A 15,610-nucleotide genomic window follows, 5' to 3' on the forward strand; every position below is an offset into this window, starting at 1 on the left:
ATATTCATCACTTTAATATTAAACATTAGAATATGCGGAAATTGTGATACTGTCTCCCTACATTGGATTTTCAACTAGGGATGTACTTCCTATTTCCGTTTATCAATACACTCCTATGACCTTAAAAAGAATTTTACATGTTATCATCTGCAATGGAATGATTCCTTTATCTACAAATACTAGGAAATTGTGTTCAAGGAAGCAAGTGACCAAAATGGGTTTTACTTAAATACATGTCCAGCTACCTATAAAAAGACATAAAAAGACATAAAAATGTTTTAGTTACCTTCGGCTTGACCACTGGTCTGCTTGACCGATGTTTCTGTCAGATGTAGAGCGGTCAGAGAAGTCAGTTTACCCATCTCGTTTGGCAAGGATTTAATGGCCGGATTTCTAGGAAATCATAAGCACTTAGTACTTTTAGATAACAAATGGTGGTTAACAAATATCAAAACGTCACTTTACATAAAAGTTTATCTTTAAATGGAAATTAACATCATTGTAAGTTGTAAATTTTACCCTCTATTTAAGAAGCTATTTTGTTTACGACATTAGTAATTCTCTACTTCAACATGTAGATATTTATTAGTCTTCCAACTTATTCTTGTTTTTCTTCATTTGACCTACTTTTTATTTCATGTGACCTACTTTTTCTTCATATGACCTACTTTTTCAGATTCCAACATTAGTTTCTGTAAGTGATCTACTTTTTTCTATAACCTAATTTCCCGCCATATCATGTAATTCTCTATTTTTCATCCCTTGGCCTGACCTACTTTGACAGATTTAAGATAGTGAGTGTTGACAGATGACAAATGCCCTCCGGCACACCATCCAGATGATTGTCTTTGAGATTTAAGTCATGGAGGCAGTATGCAAGGAATTTGGGAAGGACTATCCTTGAGGCGTTGACAGAGGTGTTCCGCATTAGCTTCTGTCTGCAAACGAAACAAGAAACGATGATTGCCCCGCAATTCAGTTTGACCTTTATTAGTTATGACATACTGCTATAGCTATTTTTGTAACGTGAGGATGACCTATATAGCTATCTGAACACATGTCAGGATAACATAACTAAACCGCATTGGTTTAGGACTACTAGTTCATAATGTGAATCCCATTGCTGTAAAGAAAATACTTCTGAACTCCATTGTTTTCAGGATGGCCTATCTGAATTCTGTTGTGTTAGGTGTCTGAACTCCATTGTTTTCGGGATATATATCCAAACTCCATTGTTGTCAGGACAAACTATCTAAAATCAACTGTTGTCTGGACAACCTATCTAAAATCATTTGTTGTCAGGATAGACTATCTAAAATCAACTGTTGTCTAGACAACCTATCTAAAATCATTTGTTGTCAGGATAGACTATCTAAAATCAACTGTTGTCTGGACAACCTATCTAAAATCAACTGTTGTCTGGACAACCTATCTAAACTCAATTGTTGTCAGGACAACCTATCTAAACTCAATTGTTGTCTGGACAACCTATCTAAACTCCATTGTTTTTCAGGACAACCTATCTAAACTCAATTGTTGTCAGGACAACCTATCTCAACTCAATTGTTGTAAGGACAACCTATCTAAACTACATTGTTGTCAGGACAACCCATCTAAACTCAATTGTTGTCAGGACAACCTATCTAAACTCAATTGTTGTCAGGACAACCTATCTAAACTCAATGATTGTCAGGACAACCTATCTAAACTCCATTGTTGTCAGGACAACCTATCTAAACTCAATTGTTGTCAGGACAACCTATCTAAACTCAATTGTTGTCAGGACAACCTATCTAAACTCAATTGTTGTCAGGACAACCTATCTAAACTCAATTGTTGTCAGGACAACCTATCTAAACTCAATTGTTGTCAGGACAACCTATCTAAACTCAATTGTTGTCAGGACAACCTATCTAAACTCAATTGTTGTCAGGACAACCTATCTAAACTCAATTGTTGTCAGGACAACCTATCTAAACTCAATTGTTGTCAGGACAACCTATCTAAACTCAATTGTTGTCAGGACAACCTATCTAAACTCAATTGTTGTCAGGACAACCTATCTAAACTCAATTGTTGTCAGGACAACCTATCTAAACTCAATTGTTGTCAGGACAACCTATCTAAACTCAATTGTTGTCAGGACAACCTATCTAAACTCAATTGTTGTCAGGACAACCTATCTAAACTCAATTGTTGTCAGGACAACCTATCTAAACTCAATTGTTGTCAGGACAACCTATCTAAACTCAATTGTTGTCAGGACAACCTATCTAAACTCAATTATTGTCAGGACAACCTATCTAAACTCAATTGTTGTCAGGACAACCTATCTAAACTCAATTGTTGTCAGGACAACCTATCTAAACTCAATTGTTGTCAGGACAACCTATCTAAACTTAATTGTTGTCTGTGCGACATATCTACACTCATTTGCTGTCAAGGACAACTTATATAAACTCCATTATTTTAAGAAAAACCAATCTTTACCACATCATTGTCAGGACAACCGATCTGAAAACCATTGTTTTTTTTAGACAACTAGCGTGAAATCTATGTTCAGGATAACATACCTGAATCCTGTTGCTGTGGTTGCCTGGGACAACCCGGGGGGCTGGCCTAGCAGGTTGCCATGGAGATTGAGCAGGTAGAGTTGTGGGCAGTCCCATATCTCAGCTTTTGGCAACATTGTAAGATGATTGTTAGACACTATTAGGTCAGTCAGTGCACCTGGATGTAATAATGGACACCCTTTTATATTAGTATTGTATAACACATTCTTCTTTAAAAAACCCACTGATTTTCTTATTCAAGAAACAAATATAACTAAGTCACACAACAACATGTAAAGCTAGTATGAGAAACATATTTTTGGAAACTCTTACACAAATTATAACAATATGTTATTTATCAACTTGCTTGGTATTGTCACAATACAGAAAAGAAAACAGCCCAATGCAATACATATCCAAAAGTCGGCGAAGAAAGAACAAGAGGCCCAATGAGCCTGTATCACTCACCTTGTATTAATCTCACACCAGTAACTTTAAAAGTGGACCGATGTTGAAATATCAAAATGGGCTTAATTAAGCTACAGGCCAATATCACAACAATGGGCATTGTGGTTACTGAGAAGAAATTGTTTCAAGTTTTTTTAGAACATTTTGCCCCTTCAACCTTGAAGTTGGGTCAAGGTCATTATATGACCAAACTTTGTAGCTCTTTATCCCTGCCTGTTACTGGCCAAACATCATTATAAAGGCACATTTGGTAATCGAGAAGATGCAGTCTGAAGACTGTTTTTAAACGTTTGACCCCTGTGACCTTGAAAGTGGGTCAAGGTCATTCATTATAACACACTTGCTAGCTCTTCATCCCAGCATGTTCCTGGCTAAATATCCTTACCCTGGGACTTCCAGTTATTTAGAAGAAGTTTTAAAAATACTTTTAAACATATTTGAACCCTGTGACCTTGAAAGGGGGTCAATGTCACTCTGTTAGCTCTTCACCCTAGCATGCTACTGACCAAATATAATCACCCTGGGTCTTGGGATATTTAGAAGAAGACCTTTGAAGATTTCAACACATTTTACCACTGTGATCTTGGAAGTTGGTGAAGGTCATTCATTTGCACAAACTATTCTTTACATTTCCTGCTGGACAAAAATGAAAAAGTAGACTACAACAACACAACTCAGGCCAATACAGCAGGCCTCGGACCGATAACTAGGCCAATACAGCAGGCTGCGGACCGTTAACACGGCCAATACAGCAGGCCTCCGACCAATAATAAGGCCAATATAGCAGGCCTCGGACCGATAACAAAGCCAATAAGCAGTCCTTGACCGATAACTAGGCCAATAAAGCAGGCCTCGGACCGATAACTAGGCCAATACAGCAGGCCCGGACCGATAACTAGGCCAATACCGCAGGCCTTGACCGATAACTAGGCCAATACAGCAGGCCTCGGACCGATAACAAGGCCAAACCAGCAGGCCTTGACCGATAACTTGGCCAACACAGCAGGCCTCGGACCGATAACTAGGCCAATACAGCAGTCCTCGGACCGATAACTAGGCCATTACAGCAGTCCTTGACCGATAACTAGGCCAATACAGCAGGCCTCGGACCGATAACTAGGCCAATACAGCTGGCCCGGACTGATAACTAGGCCAATACAGCAGGCCTCAGACCGATAACAAGGCCAATACAGCAGTCCTTGACCGATAACTAGGCCAATACAGCAGTCCTCGGACCGATAACTAGGCCAATACAGCTGGCCCGGACTGATAACTAGGCCAATACAGCAGGCCTCGTACCGATAACAAGGCCAAACCAGCAGGCCTTGACCGATAACTTGGCCAATACAGCAGGCCTCGGACCGATAACAAGGCCAATACAGCAGTCCCCGGACCGATAACTAGGCCAATACAGCAGGCCTCGTACCGATAACAAGGCCAAACCAGCAGGCCTTGACCGATAACTTGGCCAACACAGCAGGCCTCGGACCGATAACTAGGCCAATACAGCAGGCCTCGGACTGATAATTAGGCCAATACAGCAGGCCTCGGACTGATAACTAGGCCAATACAGCAGGCCTCGTACCGATAACAAGGCCAAACCAGCAGTCCTTGACCGATAACTTGGCCAATACAGCAGGCCTCGGACCGATAACAAGGCCAATACAGTAGGCCTCGGACCGATAACAAGGCCAATACAGCAGGCCTCGGACTGATAAAAAGGCCAATACAGCAGGCCTCGGACCGATAACTAGGCCAATACAGCTGGCCGCGGACCGATAACTAGGCCAATACAGCAGGCCTCGGACCGATAACAAGGCCAATACAGCAGGCCTCGGACCGATAACAAGGCCAATACAGAAATAATACAATTAATAATACTCATAGTCTGCAAGATAGTCATGTGATACATTTATAAATGTGTAGACTTTGGAAGCCTTACAAAGTTTAACAATGCTGTCTGCGAGGACCTCAAGTTGGTTGTTGTCCAAGTTTAGATAATGAAGACTTCCACACCAGAACATCTCCACATCTTCGGGAAAACGCTCCAGGTCGTTATGTGACAAATTGAGATTAGCCTGAAATACAAATGGATAAACATGTTTTAATATTTAATTTTATGAAAAAAGCTTTTTCATTCTCTGTTGATGGGCCAGATGGAAGTGCTTGGGGGTTCCTGATAAGGAAGGAAACTAAAGTACTTAGAGAAATTTCACAATGTCAAGCAGTTAGCAGTTGACCCGATACTGTTTTATATTCAATTGGCCATACGTAAGTTTTTTTTACTATTTTTAAAACCTTGATATACTGACACCATTTTGGCATTATAAAGGGGTCTGGCAATATATTGAGGGACACATAATTTCATTGAAAAAGATAAAAGGAAACAATGACCTTTGAGATATTTTGGCGGTAAGGGTGATGACAGATGAATTAAAGAGGCATTAATTATATTGAGGTTAAACTGTATATAAAGAATGCTGTGTATTGTATGGTTTATTACTGATTCAATTCTAGTGAAGCCACAATTATTGTTACAAACCTTCAGTATGATGCAATTTTACACTCAAAATCTATCACATGACTGAAGTAGACCAACAGGCTATATAAGACCCATAGAACATGTATAGTGAAAGTGAAAATTATTACAGTGTGGAAATACTCCCGTTTCGTAAATTTGTATGAAAATATTAACAGCGGAATATATCGATAAACCGAATACAGTACAGAAATTAAGAAAAATCAAAACCATTGCCAGCATAAACATTTTCATACCATGATCCAAATTTCAGGAGTCACAACCCGAACATTTCCACATGACAGAATTTTTCACTTTTACAGTAAGTTGAGAAACCTACCAGGTTACAGTCCCAGCCCCCACAGAAGGCAGTCATACAGTTATGACTCGCATCCAGGGTTACAAGTCCGGTACACTGTTTGATGGCACTGGGCAACATCTTTAGCTGGTTATTGGACACATCTAGGCGTGTCAGCTTGTCACATGACCAATCTTTACTTCCAGGTCCAATATGGGAAGACACTGTAACATGTAAATTGAGGCTGTAACATAAACGGCTCAATAAGACATCCTTTTATTCATTCACTGAAACATCAAATGATGAAATATAAACATTTCTGGTTTTTACCACCGAAAGATTATCAAAACACCTTCCGTCTATACACTGTTGATTCCCTATGTCCAGTGATGCTCCAATCAAATCTAGTCAATATCCCTTTAGCCAGTCTGGAAAATTAGTGTTTCAAAGGAAAAGTTAATGCAAGCAATGGACACCACACCATCTGTTGTGGTGTCTACCAACAATTTTTTCCTTAAAAAATAATGCAACTTGGGCAAGGTGAGCTAAAAAAAAACAACACAAATTACCATCCTCATTATTAGGGGGTTGCGAGTAGATAACCTGGTGCTCCCGGATCAGATACTGCAGCTGATTGTAGCTGAGGTAAAGCTCCTCCAGGCCACGGATCTGGAACAGCTCCCTACACAAGGTTTCCAACTTGTTATGGCTCAACTGAATCCAACTTAAACTGCCGAAGAATCAGAAACAGGACCAACATAATGAATGGTGCTATTACAGTACTTATGAATAAATCTTGACAAAGTTTTGTATGCTAATTTCCTGAGAAGCTTAGTTACATGAAGCTAAACTGTACATAATTTTTGTTTTACAATATTAATCATTACAACCGTTGCTTTTGTATCCTGTGAACATTTAATAGAAAATAAGACTTATCTTTCTTAAGGAAATATACATATATACCACACATATGTGCAGTGTCCTTTTTATTTCATACCTAATTTTTTCTTATACTGCATACTGTGAAACTTTTGCCAAGTTAAATTTTCGCCCTACACCAATGAAATCAATTTTCGATTCTGCCCTTCACATTTCACCTATGTGCTTCTTCTACTCAGTAATCACTTGGTAGAATACATGTATTTTAATCAACAAGGGGAGATAATCCAGCACCATTCCATTGACCTACCGGTGACACACAGGAGGTTCCGCGCCACACCTGAGTCTTAAGAGGGAGTTGTGAGAGGCGTTGAACCTCTGAAGGTTAGGGAAAGACCAGGGTACTTGCTCCGGTAACTCCTCTATACTGTTATCACTGATGTTCAGGGTAACCAGGGTTTCTGTGTAGGCTCTAAGCCAATTACCATGGAGAGTGGTCAGCTGGATTTTACTGTAATCCGCAGTATGCTGAAATGTAAAGACAAGATAGTTGTCTCAACATCTTTGTGAAGTACTTCTCTTTGTAGAACGTACTGTGTGCCAGTATATTTTTGCTACAGTTAACTTTTGTCTTTTCGTCCTCCACAATGAGCATGAAAAAATATCCTGTCAGTAAATATTAGTGCACAGTATAACCCTGTATAATAATTCCACGAGATATTTTTGCCAAAGTTTAAGTTTTTATTTTTCTTTCTCCACATTGAGGATGAAAAAGTATCATGTCAGCAAATATAAGTATACAGCGTACTTTATATAAATTACCTGAGAAGGGCGAAATACACACCAAGGATTTTACAGGTGAAAGGCAAATAATTGACAGGAGGAAATTATTCCACTGTATACAGCTTACATTGTCATTAGAATTATTACTTCAAACTGTAATGGGGCTATTTTCCTGGGTCTTTTTTCAAGATTTGTACATACACAGAAGGCAGGCAGTAGGCCGGCTCAATTTTTGGAGTAGTGTGGACTACCCAACGGGAATTACAAGCGTACACTGATAGGGCACCAAATGATATTTTAAGCAAGCGCTAAATTCTGTATGTATGTCACATTAGTATAGTAAAACTTAGGATGAAGAATTTGATATTGTCTCTTTATCTTAATGAAGGGTTGTACCTAGGAAAAATCTTACTATAGGGTAACCAAGGGGTATCCTATATTGTAGGTTTACTCAGGTACAACTTATTGTAGGGTTATCTTTGTAATTCTTACTGTTGGGTTATCTTTATATATCATACTGTAGGGTTATCTATGTTTACCTTACTGTAAGGTTAACTATATCTTATTGTAGGGTTATCTATGTACATACCATCTTACTGTAAGGTCATCTATGTATATCTTACTGTAGGGTTATATATGTATATCTTACTGTAGGGTTATCTTTGTATACCTTACTGTAGGGTTACCTATGCATACCTTACTGTAGGGTTATCTATGTATATCTTACTGTAGGGTTATCTATGTATATCTTACTGTAGGGTTATCTTTGTATACCTTAATGTAGGGTTATCTATGTATACCTTACTGTAAGGTTAACTATATCTTACTGTAGGGTTATCAAGGTATCATCTTACTGTAGGGTTATCAAAGTATATCTTACTGTATGGTTATCAAGGTTTCATCTTACTGTAGGGTTATCTTCGTATATTTTATGGTAGGGTTATCTATGTACTGGTTTATCTTACTGTAGGGTTATCAAAGTATATCTTACTGTATGGTTATCAAGGTTTCATCTTACTGTAGGATTATCAAGGTATCATCTTACTGTAGGGTTATCTTTGCATACCTTACTGTAGGGTTATCTATTTATATCCTAATGTAGGGTTATCTAATTTTATCTTACCTTACTGTAGGGTTATCTATGTACTGGTACATCTTACTGTATGGTTTATCAATGTATCATCTTACTGTAGGGTTATCTATGTGCATCTTACTGTAGGGTTATCTTTGCATATCTTACTGTAGGGTTATCAAGGTATCATCTTACTGTAGGGTTATCTATGTATATCTTACTGTAGGGTTATCTATGTAAATCTTACTATAGGGTTATATATGTTTATCTTACTGTAGGGTTATCTTTGTATATTTGATGGTAGGGTTATCTATGTACTGGTATATCTTACTGTAGGGTTATCTATGTTTATCTTACTGTAGGGTTATCTATGTTTATCTTACTGTAGGGCTATCTATGTACTGGTACATCTTACTGTAGGGTTATCTATGTTTATCTTACTATAGGGTTATCAATGTTCCGGTATATCTTACTGTAGGGTTATCTATGTTTATCTTACTGCAGGGTTATCTATGTTTATCTTACTGTAGGGTTATCAATGTACCGGTATATCTTACTGTAGGGTTATCTATGTTTATCTTACTGCAGGGTTATCTATGTACTGGTATATCTTACTGTAGGGTTATCTATGTATATCTTACTGTAGGGGTTTCTAGAATATCTTACTGTAGGGTTTTAAATGTATATTTTACTGTACATTTTCCATGAAGAGAAAACTTCCCTCGTGAACCTGAGTGGACACCTATATAACTTGCTACAACTATTTATGATGTAATTAAAAATTTATTTATAATATGTACACATATGAAGGTAAATATAAGTATATCAGATTCCTCTGACTTCACAAGAAAAGCTGAGCTTAGATCAAATATTGGTGTCGGGGATCGGAGGTTATGGTATTCAAAGTTTTATGAGCCACTTCTGATGTGACACATGTTATACTGACCACAGCTTCAACTCTGGTCATTTACAACACCTGCACTGGACACCCTGATAAGGTCAGAGATTAATACTGATAACGGTTCTATCTCTAATTACCCAAAGGGGATAATATGGGGAGGTTATCAATAATTACTTCATGGAAAAATATGCTATGTAAGATGGCAGTTCATTAACTCTCAATCATGAAATGTTTTTAAATAAATTCTTATCAGACATGTGACGGTTTAATGAGTGTAATGTATTGTCAGTGGCGTTACAATGCATTTCTCAATATCTCTTCAGGGTCAGTGATATTAGATTAAAATATCATCTACCTAAAGGTATCTTTCAAACTAACCTCTTAATTTTAATTCATATTCAAACATGTAACACTACAGATGAAGCCGGCATTTGATACATTTATTTATAGGACGCAAGCCCCCGAAAAACACAAAAAGCTATATATAGTTCCATTTAGAAGCTCAACACAAATTGCCCCAGCACCCAGAGTTAAGCCCCAGCACCCAGAGTTAAGCCCCAGCACCCAGAGTTGAGCCCCAGCACCCAGAGTTGAGCCCCAGCACCCAGAGTTGAGCCCCAGCACCCAGAGTTGAGCCCCAGCACCCAGAGTTGAGCCCCAGCACCCAGAGTTGAGCCCCAGCACCCAGAGTTGAGCCCCAGCACCCAGAGTTGAGCCCCAGCACCCAGAGTTGAGCCCCAGCACCCAGAGTTGAGCCCCAGCACCCAGAGTTGAGCCCCAGCACCCAGAGTTGAGCCCCAGCACCCAGAGTTGAGCCCCAGCACCCAGAGTTGAGCCCCAGCACCCAGAGTTGAGCCCCAGCACCCAGAGTTGAGCCCCAGCACCCAGAGTTGAGCCCCAGCACCCAGAGTTGAGCCCCAGCACCCAGAGTTGAGCCCCAGCACCCAGAGTTGAGCCCCAGCACCCAGAGTTGAGCCCCAGCACCCAGAGTTGAGCCCCAGCACCCAGAGTTGAGCCCCAGCACCCAGAGTTGAGCCCCAGCACCCAGAGTTGAGCCCCAGCACCCAGAGTTGAGCCCCAGCACCCAGAGTTGAGCCCCAGCACCCAGAGTTGAGCCCCAGCACCCAGAGTTGAGCCCCAGCACCCAGAGTTGAGCCCCAGCACCCAGAGTTGAGCCCCAGCACCCAGAGTTGAGCCCCAGCACCCAGAGTTGAACATTTATCTAACAGCACACTGTTTCTCTTGAAACAAACAGTGAAAAATGAAGAGATGCTGACAAAAGTTTTAACCCATTCACCCCTGAAGACACATTTGAACTCTTCCAATTCAAATGTTGGAATAGTTCAATATGACATTTCAGGGGTGAATGAGTTAAAATAATGCATTTAATGTCAATTAATAAAATGTATAAACTAAATACAGTAAGTTTACATTGACGCAAAAGAAATTCCTTTTTTTCTTTCTTCATTTGTTTTATAGAATGATTCACTACAATGAATAGAAACACAAATTGGCTTTAAAATATACATACAGGCTAAGGACTCTCAACTGTTTCATAAATAACTGAAAGATTTGCTTTTATCATCTAAATCAGTAATTTCATTGAATAAACTTTCTGTGTTGAACTAATTGTATACTTCTGAAGGTGCGTATCTATAAGTCTTTTGACTAGAGCACCACTTAAGTAGTGAGTGTATTGTCGATGAAAAACTACCGGTCTATAGGTACTTCAGAGAAGACATTACACCATGTAGATATTTTTCTTGAAAAACACAATGTTCCTATGAAAATTATTTCCTGAGAAAAATAACATTTCCATGAAATTTATTTTTTTCTGGAAAAATAGCATTTCTTTGAAACATATTTTTCAATTTATTTCTTCTTAGCAATATTTATAGGTAGAAAAGGTTCAAAATGAAGCACAATTTCTGAAATAGGTCTTTGCTCACTCACCAGCTGGCTTTGATTGTTCAAAGCTTGGTTGGCTTAACTCATTCATCCCTGAAGACACATTTGAACTCTACCAATTCATAGGTTGGAATAGTTCATTATGAAATTTCAGGGGTGAATGAGTTAATGAGCCATCTATAAATATTCAAGATGGGAATTTTTTTATGAAATATTTTTAAATACCCCAGTTATCGATGTTTTTTTTCAGTGTCTTTCTTTTCAGATGATAACTTAAGGTAAAGGATACCACTTGAACATTTATAATCGCAAAGAAGAGTTCTACTCAGTGTCTTTTTACTTAGAGTAACTTCCCCTACCAGTATTTGAGTCTGTAAATTTATTGTTCCTTGATGACAATATTGGTAAAGTGTTACCTTGGTGAGGTACCCAAGTTTGATATCTCCACTTTTTTTTTCTTTTTTCTTTTCTTTTACAACTATATTTTTAAAAATTCAAATTTCAAACAACTTTAATTCAGCAAAATGCATTGAAAAAAATGTGGTTTGAATGAAATACTTTTTTTTTAAAAGGATTTATCAAATATTCCACAACAGTGACAGTGCTTAACTATAACAATCTAGTTTGACTTTGTGGTACTCTTTACTCTCTACAAATGTCATTTCAGTTTTCAATTTAAAATGTTATTATTGTATTCAAGAAGAAAGTTTTGCAATAACTTGTGTAAAGCTTCCCAGTTAGCAGACTTTTAACAATGCAAGCTAAGTTTTAAACTTTTTATCACATTTGACCCCCGTTGCCTTAAAAGTGGGCCAAGGCCATTTCATTTCAAACAATTGATAAAACTCTGCCCTCAGCAAGCTGCACACCATGCATTGAAAATCTGTTTTTAAATTCCAAACATGTCGGACTTCCATTACCTTGAAATTGGCATGCGCCAAGATCCTTAATTTGAACAAACTCAAAAGTTCTCCATTCAAGCAAGCTACAGGTAAAATATGACTCTAGCCTTTACAATTCTGAAGAAGAAGTTTTTAGAATATTTTAAAGCATTTGACCTTTATGACCTTGGCAGGTGGCCAGGGTCACTTACTTGAACACATCTGATAACAAATTCACCCTAACAAGCTAGTACTGGCCAACATATCAGGATTCTAGCTCTGAAATTGAAGAAGGCATTTAAAGCGAAAGTTTAAGCCCGATGAACGAACACAAATTGCTGTACTATCGCAGAATGGGAACAGAAACTCAAAATAAATTATCTTCATTTTCAGAAGTTCAACTTTAGAAATTACAGACAGGGGTATGACTTGCATAGCAACTAAAGCTATATAATTATATATATGTAAAAATACAGAAAATATACGTCCAACCCATCCATGCAATGGTCTCTTGTTTATACATACTGATATTGGAAGATATCGAAGTAAACTTGGTGTATTCTGAAAAAAAGTGTGATTTGTGTTGTTTTTTTACATCATTGTATGATCTTTATCATGTCATCAGAAAAATAAAAGATAGTAAATGAAATAAACATATTCCAGTATACACCGATAACTAAAAGGATTTTAAAGTGTTCTGTCAGATTCCTAATAGCAATGTACAAAAAGATTATTCATTTTTGGTTTTTTTTGATTGAACAGCGTCATTATTAAACCTATTTAGTGCAAATATTGAGTGAAATACAAGCCACTGAATGGAACAGCTCCTCAGTACCTACAGGAGCTTGTTACCCTGTATCAGCCGTCACGATTACTGCGGTCGGAGTCAGAATCATTAATTTTTTGTTGTGTGTCCCAAAATCTCGTACTGTGACCTATGGAAACCGGTACTTTGGGAAGGTTTTCACCACGTTGTGGAATATAGCTTACCATCTGCTATTAAAAAGTTAAATACCCTGGCCAAATTTAAGAATGACATCAAAACTCAATTCTTCACATCTGCATTTTAGACTATTTGCACAGACGTCATGTAAATACCACCCTTTATTTATTCATTTATGTGCACATGATTATTTTCTTGCTTAGTATATAATGGTGATTGTAAGCCATTTTTGTTTCACAATTATAACTAATACTATTATCCATATGTTGTAAAGCACTTTAGAGCAATTTTATAAATTACATAGGGCGCTATATAAATGTTGTATATTATTATTATTAAATGCAAGCCTCAAAGTAACCCCAAAAACATAGACGCTGGAAATTATTACTTTCACTTTAGGTAACAGCAGCAGATCTCTATTCTTTGAACAGGTGGGTTAATATTCACTGAAAATATACTGTTTGCTTTCAACAAAGACATGATTTTCCTAGAAATACTACATTTCTATGAAACATGTTCTTCACATAATTTTGTTTAACCAGGAAATATACATACCAACAGGCCAATGGCATGCTTTTATAGTGAACATTTCTCCATTTTAACAATTAAATCTCTAGTCTAAAAATTTGAAAAAGTGTTTCATCAAGTATTAGTTAATAAATATTCATTTTTTTTTTTTTTATTACTGCATGACTCATATATATGAGTCTGTGACTTTTGGCCTTTACCTACTGGTTTATTTAAACATACTTCAAGTCTACATGACTAAAAATTTCACAAGTATTATCCCTCAGAGGTATAATGCTATTTAACTAATTCACCCCTGACATTTCATAATGAACTATTCCAACCTTTGAATTGGAAGAGTTCAAATACGTCTTCAGGGGTGGATGAGTTAAAATGAATTTTGATAAATCTAATTTGGGATATTGTGGGAATACAGATATTTTTGTTAATGTGGGTGTCCATTGAATCTCATTACAATATAACTGTTACCAAGTGCACTAAACCCTTAAGGACCACTTGAGTGAAAATCGCAAAGTCACATGACCGGTAAAAAGGAAATCAAGATTACCACAGCCTTGATTTTGAAGTCTTAATCATCTATAGCAATCACTTTCTTACCCTTCATGTGAGACTTAGTAATAACGTGAAATATAAGATTACAGAAATTATTCTTTTGTTATTGATACTTAACATAATTCCTCCATACAGATGTTCATTTCAGACAGGTCTAGTCAGGTGCACATCAAAGTCGTTAGTGTTTCAGCAGGCAGACACATGTCAGAGTCAAAATTGATTTTTTTTTTTTATCCAAAGAACACTAGTAAACATTGAACATGCTTGTATATCTACTTATTGTAATTCAAAGAACTCAATGTTTGAAAAATGTATTAAATTGGCAATATACCAGGTACCTCCTTACAAAATTATTGGGATCAATATTCCTGATACATAGAAACACTAGGAATTTTTTGCAGCAGATTAATTTTATTACATTTTGTCATTTTTTGGCAAATTTATCATATGAAAGCATACCAGTAATAGTAACTACATATAAAGGGTTAATTGAGCACTGGGCAATTCAGGATTTTACAAGTAAAGGGCAAATATTTGGCGATAAAGAGTATATATGATATACAGAAGTTATTTTGTACAAAAATGGGGCAACAACTTTGCAAAAATTGGAGGGATAAACAAATCATTATGGGTAGATATATGAACAGACATATGTTTGTTCTGTTGAAGTGTAAAGTAACACTACCAGGTAAAAAAAATACCTTGTTATTATTCAAACACTTATATTTTAAATATTTATGTTACTGGTGGTATTTTTGGAGAGTTCATATATGTTTTGATACTATGTCTTCCCAATAGTGAAATAGTAACAAATAACAGTAGGTATTAATATCCAAAACATGTCGCTATTTAAACAAGAGGCCCATGGGCCTTAACGGTCACCTGATATATTTCTACAGACAGTAGATTTTGTTTTTAACATGAGCGGAAATATTATTCAAAGTGACAAAAAACAATAAAACCACCTTATTCAATATCTAGCATACAGATTTAAGACTAAAAAGTATTTGAAACTAGCACCTCTGATTCTAAACAAGGAAAATGAAGAAATTTTAGCACACTGACTCCTTTGGGCCCCACCCTACAGCCCTTGGGGGTAGGGCTGGCTCAAAATTTTCAAAGTATCAAACTGTCAACTCAAGGTTATAATTCCAATCAAGTTATTAACATGTAATATTCAAAGTATCATTTGCCATTATAATCCATAACAAATTTTGCCCCCCTCCCCAGGGGGAAACGTGAGACCCCAGGGTCAAGAAATTCACAATTTTGGTAAAGCACCTTAAGACCCTTCCATCTATGAAGAGTATTTGATTCTACCATATCT

The 15,610-nt window shown here is 37.2% G+C and overlaps 1 protein-coding gene across 5 annotated transcripts in view; it reads right to left on the reverse strand.

The window, feature by feature from the left end:
* The window catches only part of LOC110460158 (leucine-rich repeat serine/threonine-protein kinase 1-like), a 66,097-nt gene that overhangs the window by 18,733 nt on the left and 31,754 nt on the right, over positions 1 to 15,610 (reverse strand). For 4 of the 5 annotated variants that reach the window (XM_021512899.1, XM_021512898.1, XM_021512900.1 and 1 more), the window contains 8 exons: positions 12,786 to 12,821; positions 7,026 to 7,243; positions 6,406 to 6,566; positions 5,879 to 6,060; positions 4,963 to 5,098; positions 2,574 to 2,730; positions 777 to 938; positions 287 to 393 (listed from right to left, as the gene is read on the reverse strand). In XM_021512899.1, coding sequence (XP_021368574.1) covers positions 287 to 393; positions 777 to 938; positions 2,574 to 2,730; positions 4,963 to 5,098; positions 5,879 to 6,060; positions 6,406 to 6,566; positions 7,026 to 7,243; positions 12,786 to 12,821 — 1,159 coding nt within the window. The remainder of the gene's footprint in view (positions 1 to 286; positions 394 to 776; positions 939 to 2,573; positions 2,731 to 4,962; positions 5,099 to 5,878; positions 6,061 to 6,405; positions 6,567 to 7,025; positions 7,244 to 12,785; positions 12,822 to 15,610) is intronic. The other variant, XM_021512901.1, reaches the window with a different exon arrangement.

The sequence above is a fragment of the Mizuhopecten yessoensis genome, unplaced genomic scaffold (genome assembly GCF_002113885.1).
Source record: "Mizuhopecten yessoensis strain PY_sf001 unplaced genomic scaffold, ASM211388v2 scaffold10331, whole genome shotgun sequence".
In the NCBI taxonomy this organism is placed as follows: domain Eukaryota; kingdom Metazoa; phylum Mollusca; class Bivalvia; order Pectinida; family Pectinidae; genus Mizuhopecten; species Mizuhopecten yessoensis.